The sequence below is a fragment of the Physeter macrocephalus genome, chromosome 20 (assembly GCF_002837175.3).
Source record: "Physeter macrocephalus isolate SW-GA chromosome 20, ASM283717v5, whole genome shotgun sequence".
Classification (NCBI taxonomy): domain Eukaryota; kingdom Metazoa; phylum Chordata; class Mammalia; order Artiodactyla; family Physeteridae; genus Physeter; species Physeter macrocephalus.
The window spans coordinates 1,272,341-1,298,651 of record NC_041233.1 but is presented as its reverse complement, the minus strand read 5'-3'; the positions used below and the strand labels follow the sequence as shown (position 1 = coordinate 1,298,651).

Genomic DNA, 26,311 nt, shown 5'->3' with positions numbered 1-26,311 from the left:
TAGAACTACCATATGACCCAGCAATCCCACTACTGGGCATATACCCTGAGAAAACTGTAATTCAAAAAGAGTCATGTACCACAATGTTCACTGCAGCTCTATTTACAATAGCCAGGACATGGAAGCAACCGAAGTGTCCATCAACAGATGAATGGATAAAGAAGATGTGGTACATATATATAATGGAATATTTCTCAGCCATGAAAAGAACAAAACTGAGTTATTTGTAGTGAGGTGGATGGACCTAGAGACTGTCATACAGAGTGAAGTAAGTCAGAAAGAGAAAAACAAATACCTTATGCTAACGTATGTATATGGAATCTAAAAAAAATGGTCATGAAGAACCTAGGGGCAAGATGGGAATAAAGATGTAGACCTACTAGAGAATGGACTTGAGGATACGGGGAGGGGGAAGGGTAAGCTAGGAGAAAGTGAGAGTGGCATGGACATATATACACTACCAAATGTAAAATAGATAGCTAGTGGGAAGCAGCCACATAGCACAGGGAGATCAGCTCGGTGCTTTGTGACCACCTAGAGGGGTGGGATAGGGAGGGTGGGAGGTAGGGAGATGCAAGAGGGAAGAGATATGGGGACATATGTATATGTATAACTGATTCACTTTGTTATAAAGCAGGAACTAACACACCATTGTAAAGCAATTATACTCCAATAAAGATGTTAAAAAAAAAAGAAAAAGAAATTTTAATTAAAAAATTTTTTTTAATTCGAAAATTTAAAACATTAAAAATTTAAAACATTAGGGCTTCCCTGGTGGCGCAGTGGTTGAGAATCCACCTGCCGATGCAGGGGACACAGGTTCGTGCCCTGGTCCGGGAAGATCCCACATGCTGCGGAGTGGCTGGGCCCATGAGCCATGGCCACTGAGCCTGTGTGTCCGGAGCCTGTGCTCCGCAACGGGAGAGGCCACAACAGTGAGAGGACCGCGTACCACAAAAAAAAAAAAAAAAAAAAAAAATTTTAAAACATGAAAACATTATATATATAAATGTTCTTTTTCAGATTCTTTTCCATTATAGGATATTACAAGATACTGAATATAGCTCCCTGTGCTATACAGTAAATACCTGTTGTTTTAAATATCTTGGTTCATTTAATATATTGGTTAATGCAACTGGTTAATTTAGTAGGGAGAGACTGGTATCTCATGGCTTTAATTAGCACTAATTACTAGGTAAGGTCAATACTTTTTCATATATTTTGGCCATGTTTTCCTAGTTGTATGTTTATTTTTCTACATGAACTTCAGTATGAAATTGATTGGGTCCTAGAAAAGATTTATTGGTATTTTTATTGAGGTCATGTTAAATTCATAAATTAACTTAAAGAGAACTAATGTGTTTGTGATACTGAGATGTTCTATCTAAGAACACTGGATGTTTTTCCATTTGTTTAAAATTCACTGTTGTATCTTTTAGAAGTGTTTCAAAGTATCCTCATATAAATTTTGCACATTTGTTTTTATGTTTATTCCTAAATACATTTTCTATATTATACTGTCTAAATGGCAACTGTGTATGTGAAGCCTCTTTTTCTTTTAAGAAATTTATTTCTTTTATTTATTTATTTTTGGCTGCGTTGGGTCTTCGTTGCTGCGTGCGGGCTTTCTCCAGTCGTGGCGAGCGGGGGCTACTCTTCGTTGCATGCGTGTGCTTCTCATTGTGGTGGCTTCTCTTGTTGCGGAGCATGGGCTCTAGGCATGCGGGCTTCAGTAGTTGTGGCACAAGGGCTCAGTAGTTGTGGCTTGCAGGCTTTAGAGCGCAGGCTTAGTAGTTGTGGGACACGGGCTTAGTTGTTCCGCGGCATGTGGGATCTTCCCGGACCAGGGCTTGATCCCGTGTTCCCTGCATTGGCAGGCAGATTCTTAACCACTGTGCCACCAGGGAATTCCCTCTTATTTTTTGTATGCTGATATTGTACAATATTTTGCTATCTTAATGAAACTTTTTGTTGAGTCAGCTTTAATTTTGATTCTCTGAGGCTATTTAGGGTTACTATCATATCATCTGCATTTTTTTTTTTTACCAATTCTCCTGTCTCCTTTTATAATTAGCATTGGTTAATACCTCTAGTATCAATACAATGTTAAGTAGTAATGTACATAATGGGCATCCTTTTCCTGTTCCTGATCTTAATAGAAATGCCTCTAGTATTTCCCCTCTAAGTAGATGGTGGTTTAGAGCTATGATATATGATATATATATGAACAGGAATAAGAGTTGAATTTTGTCAATGATTTTTCAAAATCTAGCGAGATGATATTATTTTTCTCCTTAAATCTGTTAATATGGTATATACAGTTGACCCTTGAACAACATGGGTTTGAACTGTGTGTGTCCACTTATACTCAAATTCTTTTCAATAGTAAATACTATAGTACTGCACAATCCACGACTGGTTGAATCCTCAAATGTGGAGCTGGGGATACAGAGGATCTTCAGGTAACGGAGAAACTGTGTATACCAAGGGCCAACTATAAATTATTCTTGGATTTTTTAACTGCACAGAGGGTTGGTGCCCCTAACCTGCATGTTATTCAAGGGTCAATTGTACCATATTAATGAATTTCCAAATATTGAACCAACCTTGTATTTTAGGATTAAATTGTATTTGCACATGATGCATTATTTCCTTAATGTGGTGGTAGATTCTGTTTACTAATATTTTGTTTAGTATCTGTCTGCTGAATTGTGTCTACCTAAAATGTTGAAGTCCTAAGCTACAGTACCTCAGAATGTGACTGTGTTTGGAGATAAGGTCTTTAAAGAGGTAATTAAGTTAAAATGAGGTCTTTAGGGTGGGTCTTAATCCAATGTGACTAGTTTTCTTATAAGAAGAAGACATTTGGACCAAGACAGGCATGCATACAAAAGAAAGGCCGTGTGCAGACTCAAGGAGAAGGTGGCCATCTGCAAGCCAAGGAGAGAGGCCTCAGAATAAACAAAACCTGCTGTCACCTTATCTTGGACTTTCAGCCTCCAGGACTGTGAGAAAATAAATTTCTGCTGTTTAAGCCACCCAGTCTGTAATATTTTGTTCAGGCAGCCCTAACAAATAATAAAGTATCTTAGCCTTGATAATCATAAGTGACATCAGTCTGTAATTGTTTCTGTATTATTTTAAACAGGAATCAGTATCAATATTATACTGGCTTTATAAAAGTTTTCCCCAACATCACTTAGTTGAAGTTCATCCTCTAATAGACTCTTCAAGTGGGGCTCATAAACTCTGTTTTTCCCAAGCTTTTGCATGTTCAAATCAATTTCTCTATAGTCTTGATACTTGAAGGAGCATATAGTGGGTTGCATAGTGTCCCACAAAGAGAGATGTTCAAGGGACTTCCCTGGTGGTCCACTGGCTAAGACTCCACCCTCCCAATGCAGGGGGCCCAGGTTTGATCCCTGGCCAGGGAACTAGATCCCACATGCAGCAACTAAGAGTTCACATGCCACAACTAAAGATCCTGCGTGCTGCAACTAAGACCCGGTACAGCCAAATAAATAAATTAACATTTAAAAAAAAAGAGAGAGATGACATTCAAGTCCTAACCCCTGGTACCTGTGCATCAACTTATTTGGAAATTGGGTTTTTGCAGATATAATTATCTGCAAATCTTGGGATGAGAGTATCCTTGATTTAGGATGGACCTGAAATGTAATGACTGGTGTCCTTCTAGAGAAAAGAGGGTGAGATTTTAAACAGAGACACAGAGGGGAAGACCATGTGAAGACAGAGACAGAGATTGCAGTTATGCAGCTACAAGGCAAGAATGTCGAGAGTTGCTGGCACCCACTGGCAGCTAGGAGTGAGGCATGGAACAACAGATTGTCCCTCAGAGCCACCAGAAGAAACCAATTCTGCCAACACCTTGATTTCAGACTTCTGGCTTCCAGAACTCTGAGAGAATAAATGTCCATTGTTTTAAGCCGCCAAGTTTGGTAATTTGTTATGATAGCCCTAGGCAACTAACACAGACTAAAATCTTTAGTTCATACTTTTCTTTTCAGTGCTGCTCCATGGTTGCCTTACTTTGTGTGTTACTTTGGAGAAGTCTGAAGTCTGAAGGCTGTCTAGTTCTCTTGCCCTTGCAAGTTATTTAACCCTTTTGCCTGGAGGCTTTGAGAATTTTTTCTGTATCTTTAAGGTCTAATCTACCACAGTGTCTCAGAATTGACCATTCTCTGTTAATTTTCTCAAGTGGCTGCGGGTTCTTTATCTATCTTTATAGACAATGATGGAGATTGGTTTTTTATTTTTATTTATTTAGTTATTTATGGCCACACCGCATGGCTTGCGGGATCTCAGTTCCTCAACCAGGGACTGAACCCTGGCCACGGCAGTGAAAGCACCAAATCCTAACCACTAGACCACCAGGGAACTCCCCCATATTTGCTTTTAGGTAATCTTTTGCTATCTTAAAAAATTTCTTCTTCCTTTTTTTTTCTTATCTTTGTTTTCTTAGTTGTTAGTCAATAGTTTTAACTGATTTTTGAATAACGGTGAAAAATCCAAAAGTTAGGGCTTCCCTGGTGGCGCAGTGGTTGAGAATCCGCCTGCCGATGCAGGGGACACGGGTTCGTGCCCTGATCCGGGAAGATCCCACATGCCGCGGAGCTGCTGGGCCCATGAGCCATGGCCGCTGAGCCTGCGCGTCCGGAGCCTGTGCTCCGCAATGGGAGAGGCCACAACAGTGAGAGGCCCACATACCACAAAAAAAAATAATAATAAAAAAAATTAAAAAAATAAAAAAATAAATAAAAAATCCAAAAGCTACAGAAGGACACCTACCTTTATACTCCATTCACTTCTCCCCAGCGGCAACCACTGTTCCTTGTGTATCCTTCCAAATATATTCTATGAATATAGGATTAGTGCCTGTCAGTGTATTTATATTTTTTATTTTTTACACAAATACATTATATTATACATGCAGCCCCGCACCTTGCTGTTTTCATTGTACATCTAGGGTATGGTTCCAAATTGGTGCATGTAAATCTGCCTCATTTTTTTTGAAGATTGCATGGTCTTCCATTCCATGAATGTACCTCAGTTTATTTAACTAATGCCCTAATGCTGGACTGTAATTTACAGTCTTGCTATTATAAACAATACTGTAATAAATATTTGGTACATATTTATCATTCCACACATGTGGGAGTATATATATAGCCTAAATTCCTAGAAGTGACACACCTATTAGAATGGCTAAAATCCAAAACACTGACAACACCAAATGCTGACGAGGATGTGGAGCAACAGGAACTCCCATTCATTGTTGGTGGGAATGCAAAATATACAGACACTTTGGAAGGAAGTTTGGCAGTTTCTTACAAAACTAAACATACTCTAATGGTATGATCCACCAGTGGTGCTCCTTTGTGTTTACCCAAAGGAGTTGAAAACTTACATCCACACAAAAAACTGCCCACAGATGTTTATAGCAGCTTTATTCATAACTGTCAAAATTGGAAAGCAACCAAGATGTCCTTCACTAGGTGAATAGATTAATAAACTGTGGTACATCCAGGCAATGGAATATTAGTCAATAATAAAAAGAAATGAACTATCAAGACATGAAAAGTCATGGAGGAAACTTAAATGTATATTATAAGTGAAAGAAGATAATCTGAAATGCTACATGCTGTATGATTCCAGCTATATTATATGGAATTCTGGAAAAGGCAAAACTATGGAAATAGTAAAAAGATCAGTGGTTGTAGGGGGTTGGGGGGAGGCAGGGTTGAACAGGCAAAGCATAGGGGATTTTCAGAGCACTGAAAATACTTTCTGTGATACTATTACGGTGGATACATGTCATTATACACTTGTTAAAATCCATAGCAGGTACAGCAGCAAGAGCGAACCCTAATGTATGCTATGGACTCTGGGTGATGAGGATGCATCAATGTAGGTTCATCCATTGTAACAAATGTCCCGTCTGGTGGGGGTGTGGTGGTTAGGGGGCTGTGCTGTGTGGGGGAAAAAGGGGTCCATGGGAACTCTCTGTACTTTCCGCTCAATTTTGCTGTGAACATAAAACTGCTCTAGGAAAATAAAGTCTATTTTTTAAAATCCTGGGGGTGTTGGCAGGATCAAAGGATAGGCCCATGAGCCATGGCCGCTGAGCCTGCGCGTCCGGAGCCTGTGCTCCGCAATGGGAGAGGCCACAACAGTGAGAGGCCCACATACCACAAAAAAAAATAATAATAAAAAAAATTAAAAAAATAAAAAAATAAATAAAAAATCCAAAAGCTACAGAAGGACACCTACCTTTATACTCCATTCACTTCTCCCCAGCGGCAACCACTGTTCCTTGTGTATCCTTCCAAATATATTCTATGAATATAGGATTAGTGCCTGTCAGTGTATTTATATTTTTTATTTTTTACACAAATACATTATATTATACATGCAGCCCCGCACCTTGCTGTTTTCATTGTACATCTAGGGTATGGTTCCAAATTGGTGCATGTAAATCTGCCTCATTTTTTTTGAAGATTGCATGGTCTTCCATTCCATGAATGTACCTCAGTTTATTTAACTAATGCCCTAATGCTGGACTGTAATTTACAGTCTTGCTATTATAAACAATACTGTAATAAATATTTGGTACATATTTATCATTCCACACATGTGGGAGTATATATATAGCCTAAATTCCTAGAAGTGACACACCTATTAGAATGGCTAAAATCCAAAACACTGACAACACCAAATGCTGACGAGGATGTGGAGCAACAGGAACTCCCATTCATTGTTGGTGGGAATGCAAAATATACAGACACTTTGGAAGGAAGTTTGGCAGTTTCTTACAAAACTAAACATACTCTAATGGTATGATCCACCAGTGGTGCTCCTTTGTGTTTACCCAAAGGAGTTGAAAACTTACATCCACACAAAAAACTGCCCACAGATGTTTATAGCAGCTTTATTCATAACTGTCAAAATTGGAAAGCAACCAAGATGTCCTTCACTAGGTGAATAGATTAATAAACTGTGGTACATCCAGGCAATGGAATATTAGTCAATAATAAAAAGAAATGAACTATCAAGACATGAAAAGTCATGGAGGAAACTTAAATGTATATTATAAGTGAAAGAAGATAATCTGAAATGCTACATGCTGTATGATTCCAGCTATATTATATGGAATTCTGGAAAAGGCAAAACTATGGAAATAGTAAAAAGATCAGTGGTTGTAGGGGGTTGGGGGGAGGCAGGGTTGAACAGGCAAAGCATAGGGGATTTTCAGAGCACTGAAAATACTTTCTGTGATACTATTACGGTGGATACATGTCATTATACACTTGTTAAAATCCATAGCAGGTACAGCAGCAAGAGCGAACCCTAATGTATGCTATGGACTCTGGGTGATGAGGATGCATCAATGTAGGTTCATCCATTGTAACAAATGTCCCGTCTGGTGGGGGTGTGGTGGTTAGGGGGCTGTGCTGTGTGGGGGAAAAAGGGGTCCATGGGAACTCTCTGTACTTTCCGCTCAATTTTGCTGTGAACATAAAACTGCTCTAGGAAAATAAAGTCTATTTTTTAAAATCCTGGGGGTGTTGGCAGGATCAAAGGATATATGCGTTTAACTTTTTAATAGATATAAGAGCTTTCCAGAACTACTGCAGCAATTTACATCAGCCTTGCCTATTTTTATACCTCCCTCTCATCAATACAATATAGTTGAACTTTTTGATCGTCACTAAATTATTAAAGGAATAGGGTATCTGCTTGTCATTTTAATTTTCGTGTCTCATTATAAGTTAGACAGAATTTCTTTTTTTTTCTTTTTTTTTAATATGTCTGAGCCATCTGAATTTCCTTTTGGGTGAAGTGCCTGTTCATTTTCTTTGCCCATTTTTCTATTAGGTCTGCACCTAATTTTATAATTAGAAATCTACAAATTGGAATGGGAATGATGGTGTTAAGATCTTATATTTTGGATTGAAAAATATAGTTATCATATACCCTGCAGTCAACCTTGCTTCTTTAAGCATTTGGTGAAACTAGAACTGAATGAGAAAAGTAATAGGGTATGGGTACTTTTTCTATATATCTGGGTACAACCTCAGCCTCTTAACATAAGAAAAAATACCATACCTAAATGTTATAAAGAGCACAGAATCAGGTGCACTGTCTAGTTTCATTTATGCTGTCTTTTGTGGAACAGTCCCGAGCTACATTTCATTAGATCATGCAAGGTTCTTTGTGTAGCCTGAAATCTGGACAGCTGCTGAACATACTTTTTGGTAAAATAAAGTTAAGCATCGTACCAGACGTGATCTGCAAACTGCCTATTTAAAGTAGCCTGAATAGGGACTTCCCTGGTGGTGCAGTGGTTAGGACTCTGCTCTCCCAATGTGGGGGGGCCCGGGTTCCATCCATTGTCAGGGAACTAGATCCCACATGCATGCCGCAACTAAGAGTTTGCATGCCACAACTAGGGAGCCCACGTGCCACAACTAAGACCCAGTGCAACCGAATAAATAAATAGATAAATATTTTTTAAAAATAAATAAATAAAGTAGCCTGAATAACTCAGTTGCTTTTTTGGCCAAACATGAGTGAGTGGACAAATAGTGAGCATGTGCTGCAGTATCAGACGAGATACTGACCTTTGTACTACTTTCCTAGAGCTACCTTAATAAAACAAAAACAAACTGGATGGCTTAAAACAAATTTATTGTCTCATGGTTCTAGAGGGTAGAATTCTGAAATCAAGGTTTTGGAGGGCCATGCTCCCCTTGAAACTTGTAGGAGAATCCCTCCTTGCCTATTGGCAGTTTCTGGTGATTTGTTGGCCATCTTTGGTGTTCCTTGGCTTGCAGCTGTATAACTGCCATCTCTGCCTTTGTCATCACTTGGCCTTTTCCCCGTGTGTCTCTGTCTTCACATGGCCACCTTCTTATAAGGACACCCTACCCCATCTCCAAAATGACCTCATCTGAACTATATCTGCAATAACTCTATTTCCAAGTAAGATCCCATTCTGAAGTACTGGGGTTTAGGATTTCGACATACTTTTTTTGCAAGGACACAATTTAACCCGTAACAACCTTTCTCTAGAATCTTTTGGGAGAAGGTGAGAGAGACAAGTTAAAAGCCAAAGAGGCTGACACCTTCTACATACATTGCATTCAGCCTGCCTGAGCCATATCGGCATTTGCTGTAAGCACAGTGTGGATGACTTACCAAAAGCTTAATTTCAGAGGAACTTACAAAGCACTTCTGCCCCACGTGAATCCTAGTCCTTTCGTTTGTGGTTCACTGAACTGCATGCTCCACCTTCAGCCATCACCCTGCCACCCTGTCCCTGACAGGAGGAGCTGCAAGCTGCAGAGAAAAAGAAATGAACTAAGAAGGGTCAAATGATCCCCCATTAGATCACAGATCAGACTGCAGGCTGGGGAGACTTGTCTGCTTCCCGCGCTATTGTGCTCCGAGGGGGGCCCCCCTCCTGCTGTCCACCTTGGCGCCCTTTGAGAGCGACAAGGACCCACACGTGGAGCTGCTCCTAAAGTAGTCGCAACTGATCTCAAGTTTCAGCCAAAAGACATCCTTTTTGAATTCGACACCTATTGGCCGCCTAACCTATTCAGCATCTATTCACCAAGGGCCAGATTTTACTACTTGGTTCAGTCACCCCTGCCGAGAGCCCTTTCTGTCTCACTGTGGGTATCATCTGAACTTCTGCTTTTTGTCTCAGAATTAATGTGCAGCCTTTCCTTGCTTTCCTGAGGAATTTTGTACTACTAATCCACTCACATCTAAGTAATTTTTTTCCTTCTTTCCCAAACTCACCTTAGAGCATTTCTTGCCCTTTTCAGTGGCCAAGGAATTTTATCCTAACTTCTAAAAAGGCAGTGAGAAGTTATCCTTATTTTAAAATGGGAATATATATACATATATATATAATTGCCAATATATACTGAATACATATATTTAGAGCTGGCCACACTTTTTTTTTTTTTGGTGTGATGACTATATAAGTCCAGATGAGCCTTCAGCCAATTATCATTCCCTGCTCCATTCCCCCATTGTATTTTTTTTTTAAAGAGCCATGGACGTTTTCTTTAGATTCTTTGCTAGTAAATAAAAAAATTCTTGCCTTGAATATCATATGATAGCTGGGTGGGGTTTTTTTGATTTTTTTTTTAAAGCATGACAGTTTTGTCAGGGATAATTTTCAGATTATCAACTGACTGATTGTCAGAAATGCAAGCAACACAGAGAGTTTTGGTTTTTTCATCAGCTACACTTCAGGTATTTTTCTTTTGACTCCAGGCCCCAGAGACTGCTGGCTGAAAAGGCCTGGCAGACTTCATTCCAGGGAAGGCAGAAAGCAAAGGCCAGTCCTGCTTTCCCCTGCAAGCAGCAGCAGCAGTTTTCTGGAAAGCAGGAAACAGAAAAGAAGAGGAAGATTAGATTTGAGTTAAAATTGTCACTTTCTCTCCAACTAGGAGAAGGTCATTCTCTGACATGATGTGGGGTATGAGGCACTGTATCTCCCTTGTTTGCAGAAGTCACCTAACAAAATCTTTCCCAGTAGGACATACCTACTCATAAATCAGCAGCGTCAGCTTCAATCACAGCTTGCATTCTAGAGTGTAGACACCAGGGAGAGGCTGACCCAAGGTAACCTGGGGGGACTGAATGGCCCCCTGGCTCTCAGAGGTTGGAATTTAGAGGATGGCATGCTTCCTGCTGTCTTCACAGGGGCATTTAGGGTGCGATTTAATCCCGCATTATCTTTCCATTATGGTTACTTCTCCTCAAAAGTCCTACATTCCTTATCTACCAGGGCCCCAAGTAGGGGGAGGTAAGTGAGGCACTCTCCTAGGGGCAAAATTTAGGGGAACCCTAAATAGCCCCAGTAATCAAGATAAACGGTATTTTAACGCAAAAAAAATAAACAAACAAATTGGCAAACAAAGCTGCTAACTGCTTGATTTTGGAAATTAAGCTTCCAGGGCTGGGATCAAGGTGAGGAGAGGTGGGCTCGTACAAGTGCGGGGGCAGATCCTGCATTTGAAATTTTGATATATTGTTCATTATGGAGTTTTCAGCATTAATTTTGACCTTTAAAAATTTTTAACTAAAATACTTATCTTGATTATTGACTCTTTTTTTCGAATCCATAAACACTGCAACTGAGGCAATTGCCTCTCACTGGCCTCACCCGAGTCCCGGCCTTTAAAATACTGACGAGTCAACAAAAAGCTATCCACCTTCCCGAACCACGACTCTTAGATAAGCACCAGGCTCCGGGGTATAGGCGCCCTGCCGTGAAGTCTCCGCGTCCCGGTGGGTTTAGACCCTACCCTCCGCCTTTCCGCGCTCGGATATTAAAACACTGCGCGTTCTGCCTGGCCTTACTCGGAGCGGCCGGCGCGCCCGGGCCACGCCCACTCCCGCACGTCTGTCCACGTTATGAGATAACCCCTTCCCTCTCAGAGACCCAAGTTTCACTCACCGCCAAGCCCATCCCGCACAGCGTTCACCAGGCCTCCAAACCGCCGCAGCGCGCTGTCCGTCCGCCTCTTTCAGGAGCCAGGCCCGTGTGATCACGCCTGCGCGCTCCGCCGTGCGCGGGCGTGAGAAAGGGCTAGCACCGCCCCCAAGTTCTTCCGGAGGGGCAGAGGAGGACGAAACTGCTCCCCGCGTGGCAGTGCGCAGGCGCAGCGGCGCGCGGCGCTTTCTTCCGCCTCAGCCCCCGCAGCTCCGGCGGCGCGCCCGTCGCTGGGCCGCCCGGTTGGGGGCGCTGCGGGCCGGGGCGCCCGGGGGTGGTCGGGGCCGGGCTCGCCGCCCCGGGGCGGGGCCGCGCGGGCCGGGATGGGGCGGGCGCCGGGGCGCTGGTCCAAGCCGGCGAGCGGCGGCGGCGAGCACAGGAGAGCCTGCGGACCGAGGCGCAAGGTTCGAACGCGGCGCCATGCGCGGCCCCCTGGCCTGGCCGCTGCGGCTGCTCCTGAGGCGGGGCCCAGCCGCCCGCGCCCCCGGGACCCGGCCGGCGCCGACGCGCCTGGCGTCGGCGCGGCTTGGGGACGCGGGGCCGGCGCTCCTCGAGGGTGGCGAAGCCGCGCGAGGCCCGCGGTGCCGGGCGGGCCGCTGCCCGGGCGGGGGTCCCAGCAGCCCCGCGGGCGGCGCGGGCATGGTGCGGCTCCTGGCGCTGTGGGCGCGGCCCTCCGGGCCCTCCAGGTGCGGGGTGCTCGCCGGGCCCGGCGTCCCCCGGCTCCCGCGCGCCGCGCTCCCCGGCGGCCCAGCGGCGGTCGCGCGGGCCGGGGGCGAGGCTTGGCTGCGCGAGCCGGCCTTGCCTGCGGCCGCGGCGACCCCCGGACACAACCCGCTGCAGCGGCCCATGACTGCCGGGCGCTCGGAGGCCCAGAAGCTCCTAAGGCTGGCGCAGCCCGAGCGCCGGAGGCTGGCAGGTAGGGCCCCCGTCCCCTCCCCTCGGTCACCGCGACCTTACGCAAGGTCCGGGGCCGCCGAGAGGGGCACTGCGGGGGCGGCAGGGGGACCCGGGGCCACTGGAAACGGTGAGGAGGACGGGGTGCCTCGACCTGGGCGTCCCCACCTGGAGTTTGGACCGAGCGCGCCTGCTGTAGTGGTGTGGAGCCGGCAGGCCCGCCGGGAATCTGCTCCCAGAGCTAATGTTTGTTTCCTTATCTTGATACGTATTGTAAAAGTGGGGCAGCATCCCAGTGTTGCAGTCTTCGGGTCTGTTCCGTTTTTACTTTGCTGGAGTTCTCAGAATGACCTGGGTTTTTTCCCCCTATCTTTGTAAAATTAATCCTAGCCGCATATAAACCTATGTTGTCATATGTGCGTGCTTTAGACAAGTTTATTAAGCAGCCAACAATATTTTTACTCTGTGAAGCAAAACAGTGTAAACTTTTCAGGTTTGTCCCCTGCTTTTGTCTCCTGGGTGGTAGGCAGGAAGTTACTAAGTTCTTTTCAGGAGAGTCAACACTGGCCATGATCAGTGATCTGTAAACTACAGAAGTGTTGAGAAACTGTAAATCATAACCCAACTAAATCATAATTAAGTAATTTTTAAGAAGAAATCAAAATGAATATTTTTAGAAACAACATCCAGATAAACAGATTTTTGTATAGCTTGTCATTTTAGCCATAAATGGAGAAATGTTTAAATGCAAGGGCCTTGTAAGATCTCAAAGGTTTTGAGACTTCTCCAAGTCTTCGTTTCTTTAATAAATATTGAGTCTCATTGTGTGCTAGGCCCTTGGGTTCCACTGATGAGCAGTTAGAAGCATGGTTCCCGCTCCTGCTGGGGCTTGCAGCTTAGTGGGGGAGAAACATTGATGAAAAGATATGTGACTGGAGATAAAACTGCACATGTGATGAGGGCTTGCAAAGAGGGCTTGTGAGGTTCTTAGGCTTGAAAGAGGTGAGAATCCCACCTTTTTTTGTTACAATTCCATTGCTTTAGGAAGGATAGTCCAAGAGAGCTATTTGTGATGTAGGGCCGGTTGGTGCCGTGGAGGAGGGCAGTAGAGTGGGAACATTTATACCTCTCACTGACTGTTACAGTTTAGGGGGGTTCTTGGTATTACTGAGGTATAAAGGGAACTATCTCATCGCTCAGTTGGTTGTGCGTGTATTTTGATGGAAATATTTTTTTTTCCTTTTTCCTCTTTTAAAAGAAAATTGTGAGTCTAGGAGCTCTCACTGGACTGAGAACTGCTTGGGAACAGGGCTGTGTCTGCCTCATCTTTCTGTGTCTAGTCCTTAGCCTATGTGTGTGGTGCAGAGCAGGGCTCGGGGCCTTCAGAGAAGGAATAAGTGATAGTCCGACCAGGCCCAGAGGGAGGCCTGAGTTTAGAAGCCCTGAGCACTGAGGGGTGTGTCCATCATTCCCGTACATAACTAAAAGTAAGCATAAGGAAATGCAGTTTTGTTTTGTTTCTGAAATTTTAGATGTCAAGAAGGTTTTTAGGTGTCGGGCCTTGTGGCACCCACACATGCTGGCCACAGTGGGTGGCCCAGCCCTGCCTCTCCCGTGATCACCATCCCTGTACCCTCCTGCCAGGTCCCATGTGTCCTGCCTGCTGGCATGCTGAGAAGACGGCCTTAAACGGGAGAAGAGTTGTATCTACTTTTATTTTAAGAAGGGGAGCTATTTAGATCTGCTGCATTGAATCGTTGTGAATGTATAATTTGAGGAAATAAGTCTGGGGTTGGTACGTTAATTTTTTCCCACCTTTTAAACAGGTAATAAATACCTATTGTATTTAATATGATGAAAGCTCCTTATTAGAACGTACGGTTTCTTCAGAAGTTATATATAATGTATTGCAGCCCCTCTGGATGTTGGCATTTGAAAGATTGAGAGAACGTTGAGGGGGTCACCATTAATTTGTAACTTGTCGTTGTAAGAGCAGCCTCAGAAGTTGGCACATCTCTTTGCAACTGGAAATAAAGAGCAAGGGTGTGTGTGTGTGTGTGTGTACTTTTAAATCAAGAGGCCAAAAACTGAGTTGAAGAGAAGGAATTCCAATGTTAATTTGTTAATTTTTAGGAAAAGGAATACAAAAATTCAGCTGTACGTTTGAATAGCAGTGTTTTCATCTGTGTTCAGTAGTTTGGTGAGCGTGCTGCCTGAACTGTGTGACCAGAAAACTTTGATCTTAAGTGATTTGTGTCAGAAACTTTAAAAACAAGGTCTGCCATTTGAAATGTTTATAGGTATCTGCTGAGAACAGTCATTTCCATTTCTCTTCTAAAGGAACCACAGTCCTCGATGCGGTGCTCTCCGCAGCCCCTCCTCCCTGGGTCTCACTTTGTGTAGGAATTTGCAGATATCTGCCAACAGCTGTGGCCTACAAGGTTGCTCTGCAGTCTTTTTTCACTGATAATTCTTCGTCTTATCACCGTGGTCACAGGAGTCTTAAAAGATGGAGGAGCCCCTGTGGGCTGATGGGATAAGAGGTAACTGGTCAGAGCCGTCCTGCTGGGCCTGGCAGATAGAAGCGGCTGCTGAGGCTCCCAGGGAATTAGAGGCGGGCTGCGCCGTGCGTGGAGTTGGGAGTTAGGAGGGGGCCGTGAGACGCCGATGGAGGGTCTCTGCGCGGCGGGCCCGGTGCAGAGGAGCTTGTCGTGCTCACGCTTTGCAGGCAGGTCCCTGGTCAGATGTGGCAGGTGCACGTCCAGCCCTCCATCCCCATGGTGTTCACTTAAGCACTGATAAGGGCTTGCGTGGTTTGAGAAGAGGACAGTTCTCAGAACCTGACGCCCGCCTGGAGCTTTTGCTGCATTTGTAGTTACATTTTATGGAGATAGACTGTGACGTGACCAAAATGAACAGAGTGGTGAAACCAGTGGGTGCGGTAAGCAAGGAGAGGGCGAAGCATGTTTCCTGCAGCCCAAGTCGGGACAGAGGGTCTGACAAGGACAGCACTGGAGGGACAGTGCGGCTGAGCCTCTGCAATGGAGACCGCTCCAGAAAGCCCTACGGAAATACCGCGTTGCAGAGAAAACGTGAACATTCTGTATCTGTGCTGCGAACCGTGCTAGTCGGAGTTGATTCAAGATGGAAATACACACCAGATTTTGAACGGACTTAGTATGGAAAAAAAGATGTGAACTTTCTTTACTTTTTAATGTTCATCGCATGTTGATTAATAGTTTGGATATATTGGATCAAATAAAATATGGTATTAAAATTAATTTTACCTGTTTCTTTTAAATGTGGCAGCTGGAAGATTTTAAGTTCTGTGGGCGGCGCCCATCGCATGTCTGCTGGACAGGAGCACCGGGTCACAGGCAGCCCCGATGCTCTGGCCTTGCCCAGACCTTTGTTCTCCAGGTCACTCCACAAGCCTGCAAGGCTTCCTCACCCTCCGCTTCCTGCTCGCTGTCAGCCCCCTTCACCTCCTGCCCTGGCCAGCTTAGCTAGATGCCAGGCTCCTTCACCTCAGCCTCAAACCCACGCCGGGCCTCTACTCCTTTGTTCCCTGTAGACACAGAAAACTCCTTTCCTCCTCTGTCCCTCCTGTCAGAGAGTGGAGCTGCTGGCAGGGACACAGGTCATTCCTGAGGCCTTGCGGTGATGGCTGTAATATAGATAATAGCAGATACTTACTGTTTACTAGATACTGGGCACTGGGCCAGAGGCTTTACGTGTGTGTGTGTGTAATTTCTCCTCACAACATTTCTGTGAGGGAGGGGTTCTTTTTATTGCTATTGACAGATGAAGAAACTGAGGCACAGAGAGTTTGAGTGACCCACTCAAGGTCAAACAGCTAGATGGCAGAGCTAGGGCACTGACCCTGTCAGTCCCAACTTCAGAAGTGACCTTCCCAACATGCTTCCCAAATCTGAAATTCTCAGGTCCTGTAGAATCTAGTTCTTAAAAATATCTGCAGTCCTTGTCACTGTCCGTATCCCCTCTGCCCCTCCCCGTTTCACCCCAGTTCCCCTTTCGCCTGGATCAGGGGAGCCTCAGGTCCTTTCTTTTCATTCTGCTGCCAGAGTGGATCACGTAAAATGCAAATCTGACTGTCTCACTCCCCAGCCCCAGACCCTTTTAGGCCTGCCTTGCTGCAGAGTCCCTGTTCTGCTTTAGAACCCGGAGCCTAGTATGCCTCCACTTTATTTCTCAGTACTTCTCTGCACCAGAGTCCCTGTTCCAGCTTTATCCTGCAGCCTTTCTGCTCCCTGGCTGCCCTCACCCCCAGGCGAAGCCCCTGCTGTGTTCTTGGCTTGGAATGTGGGAAGACGAAGAAGACAAGCTTTGTCTCAGAATGTGGTTCTGTCGTGTATGAACTGGGTGACCTTGGGCAAGCTCCCCCACCTCTCTGTGCTTGAGTTTCCTCTCTGGAAAAAAAATGAGGGTGATAAAAGCGTTGTTGGAGAGAGTGCATATCAAATGCTTCAGAGAGTGGTGGGTGGTTGGTGCCTTAGTACTTGAGTGACATGGGGGTAGCTGCACCTGCCCTGCACAGTGAGCAGACAGTCATTAGAAGATCTGTCCCGTATCCAGTGGTGAGAGACATGCTTTAGAGCCTCCTCCGCCCCCCATACCTGTCCGTCCAGGAGCTGTCTACCAGCCACAGCCCTTCTCCCAACAGCCTCCATTTCAGGTTTTCCATCCCCTTTCTTTTGGAGGAGATTTCTCTCATTCTTTGAATGCTGTGATGCAGTAGAATGAGGGTAACGGAAAGGTACTTGAAGATACCTGTCAAGAGACAGATAACAGTTGCTTGGGTCCCATCAAGCAAGGATAGGAGCAAGCAAGATGCTTAACCATGGATAAAAGGTGGAGAAGAGTTTCTAGAAGGATTATGGTATACTTGGCTTGACAGGTTTGGGGAAGAATCAGAGATGATAGTTGTGGCGCAAATCTACATGATTCATGAATGTCCGAGATGGTGCTATGTAGTAAAACCTTAATTAACAGGAATCCAGCTAACCCAACGCTGAAAAAAAATTTAACTTTTGTATACATTCAACTTGTAGAAGAAAGAGGCAAATGGCAATAAGACAAGCTGTCAATCGTTCTTTGTTTTTGTTTTTTTAATTAAAAGGAAAGAGAGGGGAGATCCTGGAATGAATTTTGATTCAGCCAGATTCCTTTCTCTTTGTAATCATTATCATTACTGTGTAAGAACTAGTGTGTGTTCATGATATACAGGTTCTTTTTTGGAGTCGTAACTTTGCGTTTGAAAACTAGAGGCGGGAGGGAGAGATGGACCTTGATGGCAGTCTGCGTACATTACACTTACGGAAGTATTTGCCGAAGGGAAGAAACAGACCGGAGAAGCTGGCTGCTGGTGACAGATGAAACAGGCCTTTCGGATTAATCCCCGGCTCGCCAGACCACTGCTTTCTGGAGCAGCCCATTTGCCGTGACCGTGCCCTGCAGAACCCGAGCTACACTTGCCTCCTACGCCCTGCGGGCTTCCAGTCCCTCTGAGCTTGGTCGTCAGAAACACGTTGTTTTGAAACAAGACCCTGGGTCCTAAAGCAGAAGGAAATGGCCCTTGGCCAGGTTCACATTATGCAGTTCGGTTGTGATAAAGGGGTTTTCAGCCAGTCACATGGGCTTGCGGGCTCCGGTAAAGGAGTCATTGCCACACGGCTTCCTGAGCCACCAGATCTTACGATTCTCTTTAGGCTGTTGTCGAACTCTGATACGCTTTCATGCCTCCTTTGCCAAAGTTCAGTTAATTTGTTCATCCATCCAACAAATATTTATTGAGCTTTTCCTATATACCTGTCCCTGTAGGCAGTGGGGATATAACAGTGAACAAAACAGAAATCTTTTATCCTACTGGAGAGAGACAGTAAACAAGTGAAGCGTTGGGAAGTGCTGGGAGGAGAATGAAGGACGAGGCTGCTGTGTTTGGGTCTGTATTAACAGATAGGGTTGCAGAGCAGGCCTCCTTGAGGGGAGGCCATTAGAAGACCCCCAGGAGGGGAGAGAGTGTTTGCAGTGTTCCCGACATAAGTCAGGCTCTCGTTCCTCCTAGAGCTCTGTTTGCCAACTGAACAACCGGTTCACACTGAGTTCGCTCTCTACTCTTTTTATTAAGGTTTCGTGAAAGTAAAGCCTTTCACTGAAGTGTGAGCATTAGGCAAGACACAGATAGAGAAGCTGTTTTCAGGGTGTTGGGAGCGCCCATTCCTCAGGGCTCAACCCACATTGTGTCCACTTGGGGTTCTCGCCATTGATTCTCTAGTGATGGCGCTAGCTGGGCCCCAAGCGGGACCAAAGTCAGAAGGTGCACAGTGGCACACGCCCTGCCCCAGTCACTCGATGCCACTCTTCAGAAGGAATCTCTGTTACTTGTTTCTTGTTACTGTCCTGGAGATATTCTTTGCATTCATGAACTTGAAAACCAAAGAGCAAAAAAGTCCCACAGATGTTAACATCTGTGTCCTGGGCATTTTCACTAACAGTGTATCTTGGTGGATGGCTTCATGTCGCTTCCTATAGACTCACCTCATTCTTTTTAACAACTGCATAATATTTATAAAATAAATGCTCCATAATTGATTTAACTTTGCTCCATTAATGAACGTTTAGGATATTTTGAATCTTTTGTTGGTATAAGCAATGTCATAATGAACACCCTTGAGTGTACATTTTTTGCATACACATATGGGAGCGTATCTGTAAGTTAGAATCTTAGAGATAGAATTGGTGGATGAAAGGGAATGTGCATTTATGTTTTGACTGATAAGATCACATCGCTCTGCCATTGCAACTGTACCAGTTTGCACACCCACTAACAGTGTAAATGCTTCTTTTCCCTGCAGCTTTACCGACACCGTGCTGTCAAACTCTTTGATCTTTGCCAATCATTAGATGAAAACTGATACATCTTTTTAGCGTAAATTTGCATTCCTCTTATTAGGAATGTTGTTATCTGATACATGTTGTTCCTAATTGGATTTTCTCGATATTTTCTTTTCTGAAAAGATACTGTGCCCTGTGTCTTTTTTTTTTTTAAGGAGTGTGAACAGTTGTGTTCTTACATATTTTATTATCATGCTCATATTGTGGTACTTTATTTCCCAGAGCAATAATATTAAGAAGGAATGTATCACATGTGTAATGGCTGCCGATAACTGCTTTCCAAAGGTTCAAGTGTTTTGAAATACTAGACATAATCAAGAGCTTTACCTGCATAGTTTGATCTTCAAGCTAAGATACAGTTAGATGCCAGGGAATAACCATGTATAGCACAAATGTAGAAAAAATATCATATCGGGAGGGAGGCCAGAACGGATTTTTGTGGTTAGCTGTCAGTTACTCCTGGGGAAGAAGAGAACAGCAGACCAGGGTAAAGCAAGAGCCGTCTTGTCTGGATACTTGGGGACGATCAGGGCCCTTACAGACATCCTGCCTGATCTGGCCCCAGAACCTACTCGGTTCTTCCCTTTAGTCAGAGGTCCAGGAGCTAAAGGGAGGAGACTCCCAGCACCTGAGAACATCGCATGCTCTGAAAAGTTTATGCAGGAAAGAAGCGTGATGAGCTCAGCACCCTGCCCCTTGGCCGAGGCACCGATGAACCGGAGAGTTGCTTGTGTTTTCCAGCTGCAGTTGGGTTTCTGACGGTGTCCAGTGTCATCACCATGTCCGCCCCCTTCTTCCTGGGGAAGATAATCGACGTCATCTACACAAACCCTTCTGCGGACTACAGCTCCAGCCTGACCCGCCTCTGCCTGGCGCTCGGCGGCGTGTTCCTGTGCGGCGCCGCAGCCAACGCCATCCGCGTCTACCTCATGCAGACGTCAGGTGCCACGACCCACCTCCTGGGCCACGTGGGGTGGGGGTGGGGGGCGGGTCTCGTGGGTTTCCTGTGCTCCGGTCTGCATGTTGTCCTCTCTTCCTCCACCGCGCGGGGGACAGGGCCGACACCGGGCTGGGGATTGTTGTAGATCACGTGCCCTGTGCTCAACCCGCCTCTCCCGTGAATTGGAGTGCGGTCGCCTGTGTGCCTTCGGGAGGTTTGAGTGAGGCGGCCGCTGAAGCCGGGATGTGCCCCGCGCTGTGCCGCCCCTGCAGGCGGAGCCGGGCGATAGTGGTCGGTGTCACTGTGAGGCCTGCTTGTTAATAGGCGGTGACACCACAGTGACGCCGGAGCCCGGGACACCCGACTCCGAGTCGGTTGCTGGCCATTTAGCTGATGAAATACTCTGTAGGTAATTAACCAGTTCTTGCCATTTGAAGTTCAATCCAGGAAAGGATTGCGAAGGAGAAGCAAAATTAGCTTTTGAGACGTTAACGTCGTCCAACTTCTCTGTAAGTTATACTTTACGGAAGTCTCTGGGTCACATTCCGTTTACCGCTGCATCCTGTGCTCGGCACCCTGGGGCTGCGGGCGCCGAGAGGAGCGCGGTGCCGGTCACCAGCACATGCCGGTCAGTGCGCCCGGGCTCCCACCGCACCCAAGCCGGCGCAGACAGGCCTCCGGGGCTGCGGCTCAGAAGGGGCGCCGACCTCGGGCCGCGCGGCTGCGCGCAAGCCGACGCCAGTGCTCTTTGCCTTGCAGGTCAGCGCATCGTGAATAGGTTGAGAGCTTCGCTGTTTGCCTCGGTTCTGAGGCAGGAGGTCGCTTTCTTTGACAAGACGCGCACCGGAGAGCTGATCAACCGCCTGTCCTCGGACGCGGCCCTGCTGGGGCGGTCGGTGACCGAGAACCTCTCGGACGGGCTCAGGGCCGGAGCCCAGGCTTCCATTGGCGTTGGCATGATGGTATGTCGGCACGGCTGCCGGGGCGCCCCGCGGCCGGGGCTCGGCCCGCGCCCTCTCAGGCGTGGGGTGCGCTCCGGTGAGCTGTTCTCATTGCTGTCGCAGAGGCCGCGGGGACCCGAAGCAGCTGCTTCCTTGGTGGCACCTGCGCCTTCACTTCCCTGCAATGAATTCCTGTCTGGAGAACGGACCGTTGCATTTAGAGGAAATTACCTTGTTGTCTGGGTTTTCCGAGAACGTGTGAAGGTGGTGGGAGGGCCCTCGGGTCCTGAGCGTGGGTCAGAGGAGGGGTGTCAGTTCCGTCCCCACTGCCGTGTGGATGGGACCAAGGCCTCGTTTCCTCTCCTCCGCCTGTCAGGAGCAGGTCCCCTCCTACACGCAGGCAGCTCTGCCCTCGCTTAGGGGAGCCCGCTCCACCCAGGGCCGTGTCCCTTCCTTAGCTGGGGGCTTGAGCCAGCTCCCTTCTTCACACCAGGGGTCTCTTCAGACCTGAGTGGCTGGCCAGTAGGAACGTGGTGCCCGCCACGTGTGCCAATATACATTTTCTAGTAGCCACATTTTAAAAAGCAAACAGAGGGAATTACCTGGCATCCAGCGGTTAAGACTCAGCGCTTTCAGTGCTGTGGGCCCGGGTTCAATCCCTGGTCGGGGAACTGGGACTAAGATCTCACAAGCTGCATGGCGTGGCCAAACAAAATTTTAAGAAAAAAAAAAAGCGAAAGGTGAGATGAGATTAATCTTAATAATTTTACTTAATATAAACAAAATATTATCAGTTCAACATATGTTTAATATAAAAATTGTTAGATATTTCAAATTATTTTTTCATATTATGATTTCAAAATATAGTGTGTTTTTTTAATAAATTATTTATTTATTCATTTTTGGGTCTTAGTTGCTTAGCACAGGTAGTTGGCGGCAAGCGGGGGCTACTCTTCGTTGCGGTGCACGGGCTTCTCATGGTGGTGGCTTCTCTTGCTGCTGAGCACAGGCTCTAGGCGCGCGGGCTTCAGTAGTTGTGGCTCGCAGGCTCAGCAGTTGTGCCTCGTGGGCTCTAGAGCTCAGGCTCAGTAGTTGTGGCACACGGGCTTAGCTGCTCTGCGGCATGTGGGATCTTCCCGGTCCAGGGCTCGGACCCTTGTCCCCTGCATTGGCAGGTGGATTCTTAACCACTGCGCCACCAGGGAAGCCCCCAAAATATGGTGTGTACTTTATACTTACAGAACGTTTAAATCTGGATGCTAAATTTTCATTGGGAATACCTGATCTGTATTTAGATTTCATAAAATTTGTGGCTGAAATAGTATATTAACATACCCAAATTCCCAGACATACTTAAAACTTTACCAATAACTGAATAGAAGTGGAGTATCAGTTTTTAAATTTAAATTTTAATTAAAACTAAATAAAATGTAAGATTTAGTTCCCCAGCACACTGGCCACATTTCAGGTGCTCAGTAGCTGTGAGAGGCTGTCATCTTAGCACAGTTCTAGACCCCTTGAATGAGGACGGTGACTGATCTTCTCTCACAGGTGGAAAAGCTTGGGTTTCTGTCCTGTGTCCCACAGGGCATTCAGTCCAGAGCAGAAGGATATGTTGAGCCTGTAAGATCTGACGTACAGAATGGAAGACAGCTTTGAAATCTTATGTATGCCCAGCCAAGAGAGAAGCAAAACTCCGGGAGAAGGGCCCTCCTGAGCTAAAGCACCATTTCCAGATAGTAATAGTCTAGGGCTCAGGAAGAGCTGGGAACCTCTCTTTGTAGCAGTTGAAGAGTCCCAGTGTAGGGCAGGTGGCTCATCAGAGGGAGGGAGCCTTAGTACCTTGAGCTGCATAGCAAAGTACCACATCTGGGGGCCCAAACAACAGAAGTTTATTTCCCGTGGTTCTGGAGTCTGGGAGTCCCAGATCAAGGTGCTGACAACGTAGGTTCATTCTGAGGCCTCTTCTCTTGGCTTGTGGGCAGCCATGCTCTCGCTGTGTGCTCTGCTCACAAGGCCTTTCCTCCATGCTTGTGGGGAGAGAGCTGACTCGCTGGTGTCTCCTCTCTTAAGGACCCGAATGCTGTCAGATCAGGGCCCCCACCCTTACAACCTCATTTTACCTTAACTCCTTCCTTAGAGGCTCCATCTCCAGGTCCAGCCCCGTGGGCGCTTAAGGCATATGAATTCTGGGGGGACACAAACATTCAGCTCATATCAAGGCCTCATAAGGGGGCATCCCCTGGGACCTGGCCTTTAGCTCTGGAGGAACAGAAGTGTACTTTGTTTCTCATGGGCTCCCTGGACCTGACTATGGTAAGCGTGCTCCCAAGAACCTAATGATGTCTGTACCATACTGCCAGTTTGGTAATTTACGTTTGGGGGTCTTCCTCCCACCATTAAGATGTGTGTTCCTGATACTCCAGCGCTCCTTGCTTGACAGCACCCTGCGATATTCTTCAGAAGGTTATTTCTAAGCATGGAACTGGAGCACAGGGAGGGAGGGTTCTGAGCCCATCCCCAGGGCCTGGGGGGCACCGAGGGATGCTCCTGCCCCCCGTGCAGAGGGCTGGCTTGGGCTGTGTTGTGTTGAGACCTGCCTGGGTGTCTTGCTGCCCCTGCATGTGTCCTGTGGCCACTGCCATCCCAGCGTCTGCTTGTCTGCTCAGGGTGGGTCGTCCCATAGATCAAGGTGCCGAGCTCATTGCTGCCTCAGGGCCTCTGTGTACTTGCTCTTCCAAGACCACATGACCCTGTGGTTTCTCTCTCTCTCTCTCTCTCACCTGTTTGCTCTCCGACTCTCACCTTTGCTGTCCCCTTGGATGAAGCTCCACGTGGGTCCGTTATCTCCCAGGTGCCTAGAATAGTGTTCGCTGCATGAAGGCGTTAGGCAACCGATGAGTAAATAAGTGAATGATCGCGTGCTTCGTCCTTGACTATACATTTCAGTCTGCAGCTTTTCCTCAGCATTTTCGGAGAGCCTTGTACTGATGGTACTATTTTATAATTAATAGTTTGTTGAAGAGATGCTAGTACCATTTAAAATACAATCACCTAATTGCAGGGTTGGCTATGGGAAAACCCCACCGTGTTACTTCCCCTTCGAGCAACTCCAGTTGTTAGGAGACTCCTCCTTTTGTTGAGTCTAGATCCATCCGACTGAGATTCCAGTCCTCTGAGCCGCGGAAACAGCTCTAACTTGGTTGTTACAGCCCCTGCCAAGGCCTCTTTCCGCTTTGTCGTATGATGTGGGGATTTTTGGTCTTGCTGCCACCTGCGTCATTTCAGTGAGATACTGCTCAGGTTGTTCAGAGCCCTTGATCTGGACCTGAGTGCAGAACTCCTGGGGTGGCCGGCCCGCGTGGAGCAGAGGGCAGCCTCCTTCCTCCGTGCGCATCCTGCCCCCCTTCTCCGTCGCTGAACAGTGTGGCCTGATTCACACAGCACTGGTCCTGTGTTGTGCCAGTAGTGGTGCAGCAGTGGGGGGTAAAAGAGCCCCACCCTTGCTTCAGCAGCTCTCTGTCACGTCACTCCTGTGCGGCAGGCTGAATATTCATGGGGCTTTGTGAAGACTGAAAATGTTTGAAAAGTTCTGCCAAAACTGGGTGTACGATTTTGAGACAGCACCTTTAAGCCTGCCTGTTAATTTCAACACACACACACTTAAGAGCGGGCAGTGAGAATGTCGTGCTACTCTGTGTAACACAATACCTTTTGGCTTTTGTTTTTGACAGTTTTTTGTCTCCCCTAATCTGGCCACTTTTGTTTTGAGTGTGGTGCCTCCAATATCCGTCCTTGCTGTGCTTTATGGCCGATACCTACGGAAGCTGACCAAAGTCACTCAGGACTCCCTGGCACAAGCCACTCAGGTAAAGGCCCCTCCCTGGTGTGGTCTCCACTTGAATGAACTCAGAGCCAGGGTATCGGTGGGCAGACCCTAAGGGATGTGCTTAAGCTTTTCAAAAAATACTTCCTTTTCCTTACATTAGACCCCCGGATCTTAGCAACACAAAGTGCTCTGTCTTCTAGACTAGATTACTACCCACACGTCACCGTTGAGCCCACTTGACTGTACATTGTGTGAACTTCTTACTGTCACTATTTCTTATAGGACGAAAAAGCTAATTATATTCTGAAAATAGTTTCTGGATGATACTCTGTCCTTCATTATAACAAAGGTAGCTTTGTAATGCTATCCAGTATTGTCTTTTTTAAAAATTAAAAATGACTTATATTTTCATGTTACAAAACCATGCATATTTATGAAACTAAAATTTTGAGAATATAAAGAGAAAAAATAACATGCATAATTCTAGCTCTCAGAATGAATGTTATTTACATTTTGGAGTCTATCCTTTTCATCTATCTTTTTCACTACGTAAAATATATTTATCTATCTACCTACCTTCCCATTTATCTCTTTATCTATATATATGATGTGTCTATGTATAGATATATATTTGTTTACAAAAACAGGATTGTTCATATACTCTGCTTTGTAATCTATTTTTGACTTAGTTGCATATCATGAGCAGCTTTCTATTGATAGTATCTTAAAAATGAGAACCACATTTTAATTTTGCCTCCCTCGAAATATATGTATTATTTCTCCCAGCTAGCTGAGGAACGTATTGGAAATATAAGAACTGTTCGAGCTTTTGGGAAAGAAATGACTGAAATAGAGAAATATACCAGCAAAGTGGACCATGTGATGCAGTTAGCAAGGAAAGAGGCGTTTGCTCGGGCTGGTTTCTTTGGAGCAGTAAGTAGATCATTTTGGAAAGAGTGAAAAAGGTAGACGTTATGATTGGGAGGGGTTTTTATTCTGTGAATCTTGCCATACATAGAAAATACTTCTCTTCTCCCTCAAGAGTAAGAATTATCGGGCTTCCCTGGCGGCGCAGTGGTTGAGAATCCGCCTGCCGATGCAGGGGACACGGGTTCGTGCCCCGGTCCGGGAAGATCCCGCATGCCGCGGAGCGGCTGGGCCCATGAGCTATGGCCACTGAGCCTGCGCATCCGGACCCTGTGCTCCGCAACGGGAGAGGCCACAACAGTGAGAGGCCCGCGTACCGCAAAAAAAAA

General features: G+C 46.1%; 1 protein-coding gene and 1 long non-coding RNA gene across 9 annotated transcripts in view; one reads left to right on the top strand and one right to left on the bottom strand.

Moving 5' to 3' along the window:
• Positions 1-11,631, bottom strand: part of LOC102974334 (uncharacterized) — a 41,702-nt gene extending 30,071 nt beyond the window's left edge. For 4 of the 6 annotated variants that reach the window (XR_003677677.1, XR_003677674.1, XR_003677676.1 and 1 more), the window contains exons 1-2: positions 11,501-11,631; positions 9,220-9,360 (exon numbers count right to left, since the gene is read on the bottom strand). This is a non-coding gene — a long non-coding RNA (uncharacterized lncRNA). Of the gene's footprint in view, positions 1-4,809; positions 4,865-9,219; positions 9,361-11,500 lie in introns of those variants that run through there. The other 2 variants (XR_008616253.1, XR_008616252.1) reach the window with 2 other exon arrangements.
• A 252-nt stretch (positions 11,632-11,883) lies between these two features.
• ABCB10 (ATP binding cassette subfamily B member 10) overlaps positions 11,884-26,311 on the top strand; it is a 33,414-nt gene continuing 18,986 nt past the window's right edge. For 2 of the 3 annotated variants that reach the window (XM_024117551.3, XM_055081313.1), the window contains exons 1-5: positions 11,957-12,452; positions 20,087-20,287; positions 21,045-21,247; positions 24,961-25,095; positions 25,842-25,988. In XM_024117551.3, coding sequence (XP_023973319.1) covers positions 11,957-12,452; positions 20,087-20,287; positions 21,045-21,247; positions 24,961-25,095; positions 25,842-25,988 — 1,182 coding nt within the window. The other variant, XM_028481709.2, reaches the window with a different exon arrangement.